The sequence below is a fragment of the Dictyostelium discoideum genome, assembly GCF_000004695.1.
Source record: "Dictyostelium discoideum AX4 chromosome Un chrUn_00015, whole genome shotgun sequence".
Lineage (NCBI taxonomy): Eukaryota > Evosea > Eumycetozoa > Dictyosteliales > Dictyosteliaceae > Dictyostelium > Dictyostelium discoideum.
The window spans coordinates 1-8,929 of NW_003102048.1; the positions used below are offsets into that span (position 1 = coordinate 1).

Genomic DNA, 8,929 nt, shown 5'->3' on the forward strand with positions numbered 1-8,929 from the left:
TTTTTTCATTTTCGGGCAGACTGAAAAAGCGAAAATGATTTCAATACATATTTTTTTAAAATGAATTCATCTGCAAATTTTATAGAACCAAATGGTAATGTACCTGATTTTGACCAATCACCAATCCAAAGAAGAACAAACAATAATATTTCTATCGGAGATGAATCATTTAATAATTTGTCAATAGGTAATGTATTAGGAAATGCAAATGTTCCAAACCCAATGGAAAACCAGAGAATAATAATTAGAAGAGTTCCAAGGCCAACTGTTCCACCAATCCAAGAAACAGTGCAAATAGCCACAAACCCACGTGTAACATACATATTGGAATACGAAAGTCTTCAGAAAGTTTGTCAAAGTAAATACTATTCAGATGGCGATGTATGTTACCAGATTAATAGTTTAAAAAAAAAAAAAAAAAAAAAAAAAAACTTACTTAATTTAAATAAATAGGTTTCAAATTTCTTTATTACTGGAATAATTAAACAAGCAGGTGGTAGTAACGAAGATTGTACCAGTCAAAATATTTTTGCAAGGTTAAAGTTTGTTGACTCTTGTAAAACAGGTGAAGAGAAACACTGGTACCCAGATTCAGTTCCTTTAATAAAGAGATTAATTTCAATATTAAATGATTTTAGTAGTAAATTTGACTCTAAGGCTAAAATGAGAAAAGATGCACAAGAAGCTTTTCAATTTCCTCATTCTGCACTTTACTTAAATTCTTCCCAATAAAAGTTTTAAAATAATTTTTAAAATTTAAAAATAAATTTTATTATTAAAAAATAATATATCTGTGTATTTTATTTTTCACATAAAATTTTATTTCATACTATAGTTTTAAAATAATTTTTAAATTTTTTTTATTTATTTTTGTAGCATTATTAATAAGGTGCTTTTAAATGTAAATATTAATAAACTTTAAAATTCAATTTTTAAGGAGCTTTAAAATGTAATTATTAATATAATTTTTAATCATATTTTTAAGTAATTTTAAAGAGCATTATAAAGTTAATTTTAAAGGGCATTTTAAACTTAATTTTAAAGAGAATTATAAAGGTAATTTTAAAGGTCATTTTAAAGGTAATTTTCAAGGTCATTTTAAAGTTAATTTTAAAGGTGATTTTAAAGGTAATTTTAAAGGTGATTTTAAAGGTGATTTTAAAGGTGATTTAAAAAATTGCTTTTAAATTAATTTTTAAGTGACTTTTTTATAGGACTTTAAATCCACTTTTAATTTAATTTAAAGTTGCTTTAAAGGTGTAATTTTCATCGCTGTGATAATATAAAACCCAAGGCAACTGAAACACTTATTTATGATTAATTAATAAAAATAATAATAATAGAATTCAATTGCCACTGAAACAAATAAATAAAGAATTAAAATTAATTTGGTTATCTTTTTAGTTTTTTTTTTTTTAATTTTCATAATTTTTTTTTTTTTTAATTTTCATAAAATTAAAAAGCATCACTAAAGCCAATTTAAAGCAAATTTAAATTGAATTTGCTTTAAATTGGCTTTAAAAATGCATTTTTCTTCGCTTTGTAACGTAAAAATTAGCATTTTAATCGCTTTAAAAGCGAGGTCCGGATTTCGAAGCCGTTATTTAACGGATAAATATTTTAAATTTTTTTTTTGAATTTTTGTAAACTATATTAGGAATAAAAATGAAAATAAAAATAAAAAAAAAATATTCTAAAAGAATTACAAACCTTTTTAAATGGCAATGTTCTTTTTTTTTATTGGCAATGGTTTATATATATATATATATTTTTTTTTTTAGATTTTCTAGATTTTCTAGATTTTACATATTATTCTTTATTGGACCTTTCTGTGAATAATTGAATTAATTCTGAACAAAAAAAGTTATTTTTAAAAAGATAGAGTTACCCCGATCAATCTTTTCGCGAATAATTTTTCATTTTTCATATTATTTTTTTTTTAAATTTTTTTCATTTATTCACAATTAAAATAAAAAATATAATAAATAAATAAATAAAATAAATAGTATTGACAAAAAAATCAAAAATACCGGGACTCAAATAAAGGATTTATTTTTTATATGTAGTTTTTTTTTTTTTAAGTTCTTTTTTTTTTTTCAAGTTTATTTTATTTTTATATTTTCTTTATTTCTCTATAAATACAACCAAATTTAAATATACGATAGGTCTTAACAAATATTGTTTAATATTATTTAAAATTTTTGTTTTAAATAATGTGTTTTATTAAAAAAAAAAAAAAAAAAAACATATGAAAAGTGAAAAATTTTTCAAAAATAAAAAATTTTTTTTCGAAATAACTGGATTTATTCCGGGATAACTCGATCTTTTTCAAAATAACTTTATATAGAATTAATTCAATTATCCACTGATAGGTTCATTTTAATAATGAATTAATTCTAATTTTTTTTTTTTTTTTTATAATTATTATTCGTATTTCTATAATTAAAAACATGAATTTTATTATTCTTATTATATAATTAATTTTTTAATGATTTCATATTTTATTTTTGTTATTAATACTGTTTAATTTTATACGACTTGAATGAAAAGTGTTTTGTGAATTATAAATTTTTTTTTTTATTTTTCTTTTTTTTTCAATTATTTTAATTTTTTTCAATTTTTTAAAATATATATTTTTTTTTTTTTGGCTAATAATTCCTTTCTTGAAAATTTTAACTTTTTTTGGTTTTTGAGGGGAGTCATGTTTTAGGGATCTTAGGATGATCTGTTTGTTATGTTGAATTTTGATTGGAGACAACATGGGTACAATGACATTATCTGGATGGTTTGAAAGTGTTTGAGTGACAATTGCTTGTGTATTTGATGGTGTCTGAGTGACAATTGCTGGTGGATTTGATGGTGCTTGAATAACAATGGTTGGTGTATATGATGGTGCTTGAGTAACAATGGTTGGTGGATTTGATGGTGCTATGGTAACAATGGTTGGTGGATTTGATGGTGTTTGAGAGACAATATCTGGTGGATTTAAAGTCTGAACAAAAGATGATGATGTGTTTGAAGTTGGTGGTTGTTGCAAAGCATTTGTCAAATGATGAATATTGGATATATGTTCAATAGATGACACAAGTTGACGAGCAACATTCAAAGAAGGATTACAGGTAACAGATTTTTAAATAACATATTGGGGTATAGTAAGTAAACCTAATTCTTTCCTTAATTAACTTTTAAAGGATCATCTGGAATTGCGATTGCATTAAAATTGTAATTAGTAAGATCATACCCAATTTTCTTTGTAAAAGATAATAATATCTCAACAACTTTTCTATGGTTTGATAGGTACAAATTTGATGTAAAAGAAGTTAAATCGTTTGAATCATTTGAATCATTTGAATCATCTAAATCATTGTACTGTGGTAAAATCATGGGTTCTTTCCTTTGCTTGATTATAATGAACTAATTTATTTGGTCCAAGACATATCGGTTTTTTGTTTGTTATTAATAACATCCTCTAGAAATTGTATCCTATAGGTTTTTTATTGTTTTGATCATCATTATGTATTTCAATAATCTTGTTCTTTACCAATGTTTTCTTTTTATTTAATGTTTCTAATAAAAACACTGTATCACCAATTTTAAATTGTTTTTTTGTTGATTTTGATGACCAATTGTTTTTATATTTTTCAATATTTTTAAGAATAATTTCTTGTCTTTGTTTATATGATATATCTGGTATACTAACTAACATTTTTCTTCTATATTTACATGAAATCCATTATCTAATGTAGCTGTTTGAAATAATAATAATAACTGCATTTGCATTATTTGACCCTTCAATTATTATTGTTAAAATTTCGATTTTACAAAATTATAATTTAAATGTTAGAGTAAGTTTTTTTTTTAAAAAAAAAAAAAATAATAATAATTAATATAAATAACAAAAAAAAAAAAAAAAAAAAGAAATAATAAAAAGTTATCTAATTTTCATTTTTTATTTTTTTTTTATAATTTCAAAAAAAAAAAAAAAAGAGATGGGAAACAATTTATAAAAAAAATTTTTCCGATTGCTTGACAAGGTGACATGTCGATATCTCTGTGTTTTCTATAATTATATACTTCCAAGGCTAATTCTAAATAAGAGCAAATTGTTTGAGTTTTACATATATTTTCACTGTCATTACATTAGGTAAATAAATGATAGTAATTTAAAAAATATAGGGTGTATATTAGAAGAGGGTACTTACTCTTCCTTATGAAAAAGTAGTCCAATACCACGCCAAAAACCTAGCTGCTCAAAGGCTACAATCCGCCCAGCAAGTCAACCTCCATACCACCAAAAGACTATTTGAAGATACTGACGATCTCACTCAATCCCTCAAGCAAACATTAACAAAGAAGCGTAAGGAGCTAGACCAAGCACTCAACCACACCCAAAAAGAACTACAGGAGCTAAGAAAATCACATGATAGTACGCAGAAAATGGCACAAAAGATCACTTAGAGATGTACTCTTAATGAAGAACTCGCCAAAGAGCTCCTTAACTAAACCAAGCACAATAAATATACCATCGAAAGGATTATACCCGCTAGGCTAGATGCGCCAGCAACGCCTCAAAGAGGTTACTCAACAAATAAAACACGCACAAGCAAAACAGATCGAAGTAACAAAGGGAATTCAAGAATGATCCCAGCAAATAAAACAGCTTCAAGCCCAAATTGATGGAATAAACAAGCAATACCAGCCTGCTAGTCAAACTAGGCCGCTAGAAGAAGTGGAGCGTGAGCAGCAAGCACTTGAAGCGAAACTACAGCAACTCCTCAACGATTTTAGGACAAAAAAAACACAGCTTGAGCAAGCCCAGAACCTAGCTCAAAAGGCCCAAGCAGATTTAGGGCAAGAAATAGCGCAAGAAAAAGCCAAACAAGAGCAATTGGAGGCGATCGAGAAAGAGCTAAAGGAACGCATTGAAGAAGGTAAAGTACTCAATGAGCAGGAACAAGAAGCTTGATTGATCAACAGCGCACCCCCAGCTGTTCATAGATCTCAAAGCGCCCGAAGTACCGCATTGACTGAAAAAAAGAAAAGCTCTCTTGCATCGAAGAAAAGACGATCCGAGGCAGCTAGCCCATATGCGGCAACAGCAGCACCTTAACCTCAAAGAGAGGATGATCGCGCTTCAAAATGCACAAACCATGCGTGAGCAAGCAGCTAGAAGAAAGGTAGAGTTTACTAACTCTAACGCTTCTTGCTGTAAAACAAGAAGTACACCAATCGCAGCAAACATGAGAGCAAGAAAACAAACGCATCATCGAAGAGAATATTCAGGGTATAGAAGCGCTCACCAAAGAGCCCCACCAGGATAAAGAAAGGGAGAGCAGAAGAGACCAAGAAGATGTAAAAAATACAAAGAGAAAACAGGAGTGGGAAAACAGGGCATGGTATGTAAATTATGGGATTGGGTCAAAGAAAATCCCATTACCGCAACTATTGTAGGGATTCTGGCTGTGGGTGCATTGGTGTGTCTGGTTTCTTATGTGGCCCTACCATTATTAAAAAGCAGCATCGCGTCAACGGGAGCTGGTGGCTTTTTTTGGTGGTTGTTTTCAAACAAAACCCGGCTTATCTGTCTTTGGCTCATTTGCTGGTAGATGGTTAAACAATAATCTACAACGGATTAATAATTGGGGCAATGGAAAAGGCTGGAAAACAAATGATGAGCTAAAAGCACCTTCCAAGAAAGAATTTTAGCATCTAAAAACCAACTTGGATAGGAACTCCAAGGGATACAACGTGATCTGCAAGAGGCGAAAAGAAAGTAAATAGAGGAACGTGAAAAGGAAGCAGAAAAACCCGAGCAAGAGCAGGAAGAAGTTTCAGGGTAATAGTTAAACATCCTCGCTCAGCAATTCAATGCTACTTCTATGCAGCATGAGCCAATGCAAAACGTGACTAATCTGACCAAGCAGGCACAGGAATTGCTAAAACAATGGGATACAAATACGATGACCCTTCTCTATTCATGCAAAGCAGTGTTTTGCTAGATCAGATGGATCAGCAGATAGCGCAAGTGGAGGAAGCTAAAGAAGAGGTCTTTTCTGGTGAATTTAAAGGGAATTTACCAAATCAGAAAAGCGGCCCCGCAATCTCAACTCGATACACTCATACAAGCCAAAGAGCAGCTATATCAAAGATCATTCGAGATACGCAACAAGAAGCCATGGTATTTGAGCAAGACTTTGAAAAAATAACAAAGAAGCTCCATGATTTCTTATCCAGTCATGAGTACGTCCAAGAAGAATTTAAACCAACTACAACTGAGCAGCATGAACCTATCCTCACTAGACCTACCATCGACTTGACAAACTCCCTCTCCCTAAGGCTTTAGAAGAAACAATTATGCTGCTTGCCGAAAAGATGAGCTATAATGGTTTAAAATTGGATTTTAAACAAGCCAAGCAATTTGAATTTCCCAAATATTTAAGATAATTTTTTAGAATGTTCTAGAACATGAGAAGAATAAAAAATTTTCGAAAGAAAAGTAAAAATTTCGAACCGGCACAATGACGCGATCATTGCGCAAGGTCGAAAAACTGAAAAATTCCGAACCGACACTATGCACAAAGTTGTGAAGGGTCGAAAACTCTTATTTTTTTGAGTTTTGCGAAATTTTTAAGAAAATAAAAACGTATAAATAGTGGCACTAAAAACTAAAAACAATTTGATTTATGGAATTCCGACTAAGGGCGGGTGGGATGGGACTAATATATATATATATATTTAATATAAAATATAATTTAATAAATTAAATGATTCTTTTATCGTAGAAGGTATCTACAGTATCATTTGATTTCCAACGACCCATCTTCTTGACAACATGGAACGGAACGTTATTGGACAACAGCAGAGAAGCCATAGCGGAACGGGTAGAGTGAGATTTGAACTTGACAATATCAATGCCTGACTTTGAGAGCGTTGATAATACAATTGAGTTAATATCATTAACTTGGAGCGGTTCACCCTCATTCTTAATAAAGACAGAGTCACCCGAATGGGGCTTTCTTCTTCCTTTTGAGGTTCTAAGGTATGTTGCAAGGTGGCGAACAGGGCATACTTGAGAGTTTGTATCATCTATCGAAGTTAATTCTAAGATTGAAACAACACCACTTCTTTGTTCTTTAGCATTAATAACTGGACCTTTGATTGAGTCAGGAGTAATAATGAGACCTTTGAACGACCACTTCACCAAGTCTGATGATCTTGGTAAACCAAACATTTTACAGAGTACAAGTGTCTTGTTTAATAGTGCAGTGTATGTGTACTTAGGGATGACTTTTATAGTAGATAAGTGCTTGAATACTTGGTTTGCATCCCATATCTCTTTATACTTTGCTGATGAAGGACGCAACTTGTGAATACCAGTCATAATTCTTGTGATGAATGGATCATTAACAATATCAGTTTGATTCTTAAGGAGTAACAACTGATTCAACATAGATCGATGACCATTAATTGTTGAGAAGGCTAACGGAGGTTGTGCTTGAACAGATGTGTAAGATAATCCATGAAAACAACTAAGGTAATGTTTGCTGGATTCAAAGAGTTTAAAGTACAGAAATTGCGGAATCTTGTATAACTGGAGCTATATACTTTGAGAGTTGAAGGTTCCCATGACTTCATTAACAGCTCAGCTGTTTTTGTATTTGTTGTACGAGCGAAGGACATTACATGAGATTGGAAAGTTGAATAATCCCGAGCTTCCAACGTTGTTGAATCTGGATTGGTATCGACTCTACTGATTGTTTGGTCAATACTTCTTGGAATGTTCCCAGTACTTGAGGAAACATGTGGCGATGATGACGAGGAACTTGAGCTTGAATCATCGGATACCAAGTTGCTGATCTCCAGATTGGGAAGATCAGTATTATAGAAACCTTCTTCGAACTGGATGAGTTCATCTTCTCCAGGATAGAAGGCAAAAGAATGGGTGGTGGAAAGGCCAAACATTGCTTCCATTGACTCTAATCGAGGTGGAGTGCATTCATTCTGATTGTTGAGTAGTTGTTCGTTTGATGGTTGAGGTGAGATGCGAACAGATCCATCTGTATTTGACCGAAGTGAAGTTGGATGCGATTGAACACTTCCTTCTTCAGTTCCCAGTTGTAACTCTTGATTACTCTGGACGATGATTTGTGATTCATCTCTGAAAGACGGCTGAGGTGGTCGGCTTTTACATTGAATCCTGGAATATGCTCTCCAATCAAGTTCACTTTCTTTTTGAGGCATTGTTTCCATAGTTGTTCGAACAGAACTGAGAGATCTTGTATTTGACCACCCTGCCGATTGATGTAAGAGAGAGTGGCAGTGTTGTCGGTTTGAATCTTCAGCTTGCAGTTGTTCAGTTTCCGACATAGCGCTTGATAGGCCATTAGCAGTGCGAGCATTTCTCGACGATTTGATGACATGTTTGATTGAGTTGTTGACCACTGGAATGACCAAGTTTTGATTACCTTGTTTCCTTTCTTGAGAGTGGCACCTGCACCCGATTCCGAGGCATCGGTTGTAAGAACATAGTCGTAACTTGGAAACAGACTGATTTCTTTTCCATTCCATTGGTTTAGAACTGTTAACCAATGTGAAATCTCTGACTTGACCTCTTGAGGAATGGGGGACGATTGATCCCAATCTCCATTGGCTAGAGTCAGACACTGAGAGTGAAACTTGTTTGTTCGACGAGTGTAAAGTCTGAATGGGATGACTGCATCTTTCAGTGCAATTAGCTTTCCTTTTAAACCAGCAAGCTTTCTTGGGGAGCAACAATCTAGTTTTAAAAAGTTTCTTATTTCTTTGATGACACTTTTCTTCTTTTCTTTGGGAACAAGAAGCTTCATTGATACCGAATCGATTTGTAATCCGAGAAACGTAATTGATTGAGTTGGTTCGAGAACGCTCTTTTCTAGGTTTAACTTGAGTA

At 31.7% G+C, this 8,929-nt stretch overlaps 8 protein-coding genes across 8 annotated transcripts; 6 read left to right on the forward strand and 2 right to left on the reverse strand.

Annotated features, from left to right (window-relative positions):
- Positions 1-60: 60 nt before the first annotated feature.
- Positions 61-732, forward strand: DDB_G0294266 (hypothetical protein; the record flags this gene model as incomplete). Its single annotated transcript, XM_628755.1, has 2 exons — positions 61-381; positions 454-732. The coding sequence occupies 2 exons, from the start codon at positions 61-63 to the stop codon at positions 730-732; spliced, it is 600 nt and encodes a 199-aa protein (XP_628757.1).
- A 1,781-nt stretch (positions 733-2,513) lies between these two features.
- On the reverse strand, positions 2,514-3,706 carry DDB_G0294268 (hypothetical protein; the record flags this gene model as incomplete). Its single annotated transcript, XM_628756.1, has 4 exons — positions 2,514-2,519; positions 2,678-2,992; positions 3,184-3,414; positions 3,542-3,706. The coding sequence occupies 4 exons, from the start codon at positions 3,704-3,706 to the stop codon at positions 2,514-2,516; spliced, it is 717 nt and encodes a 238-aa protein (XP_628758.1).
- Positions 3,707-3,837: 131 nt separating this feature from the next.
- Positions 3,838-4,458, forward strand: DDB_G0294270 (hypothetical protein; the record flags this gene model as incomplete). The annotated part of the gene is made up of 3 exons (XM_628757.1): positions 3,838-3,845; positions 4,098-4,144; positions 4,223-4,458. The coding sequence occupies 3 exons, from the start codon at positions 3,838-3,840 to the stop codon at positions 4,456-4,458; spliced, it is 291 nt and encodes a 96-aa protein (XP_628759.1).
- Positions 4,459-4,552: 94 nt separating this feature from the next.
- DDB_G0294272 (hypothetical protein) lies at positions 4,553-4,966 on the forward strand (the record flags this gene model as incomplete). Its single annotated transcript, XM_628758.1, has 2 exons — positions 4,553-4,576; positions 4,700-4,966. The coding sequence occupies 2 exons, from the start codon at positions 4,553-4,555 to the stop codon at positions 4,964-4,966; spliced, it is 291 nt and encodes a 96-aa protein (XP_628760.1).
- Positions 4,967-5,087: 121 nt separating this feature from the next.
- DDB_G0294274 (hypothetical protein) lies at positions 5,088-5,321 on the forward strand (the record flags this gene model as incomplete). Its single annotated transcript, XM_628759.1, has 1 exon — positions 5,088-5,321. The coding sequence occupies one exon, from the start codon at positions 5,088-5,090 to the stop codon at positions 5,319-5,321; it is 234 nt and encodes a 77-aa protein (XP_628761.1).
- An 86-nt stretch (positions 5,322-5,407) lies between these two features.
- DDB_G0294276 (hypothetical protein) lies at positions 5,408-5,614 on the forward strand (the record flags this gene model as incomplete). The annotated part of the gene is made up of 1 exon (XM_628760.1): positions 5,408-5,614. One exon carries the CDS (start codon positions 5,408-5,410, stop codon positions 5,612-5,614), a length of 207 nt encoding a protein of 68 aa, XP_628762.1.
- Positions 5,615-5,944: 330 nt separating this feature from the next.
- DDB_G0294278 (hypothetical protein) lies at positions 5,945-6,343 on the forward strand (the record flags this gene model as incomplete). Its single annotated transcript, XM_628761.1, has 1 exon — positions 5,945-6,343. The coding sequence occupies one exon, from the start codon at positions 5,945-5,947 to the stop codon at positions 6,341-6,343; it is 399 nt and encodes a 132-aa protein (XP_628763.1).
- Positions 6,344-6,760: 417 nt separating this feature from the next.
- Positions 6,761-8,241, reverse strand: DDB_G0294280 (hypothetical protein; the record flags this gene model as incomplete). Its single annotated transcript, XM_628762.1, has 2 exons — positions 6,761-7,582; positions 7,606-8,241. The coding sequence occupies 2 exons, from the start codon at positions 8,239-8,241 to the stop codon at positions 6,761-6,763; spliced, it is 1,458 nt and encodes a 485-aa protein (XP_628764.1).
- Between the last annotated feature and the right edge of the window lie 688 nt (positions 8,242-8,929).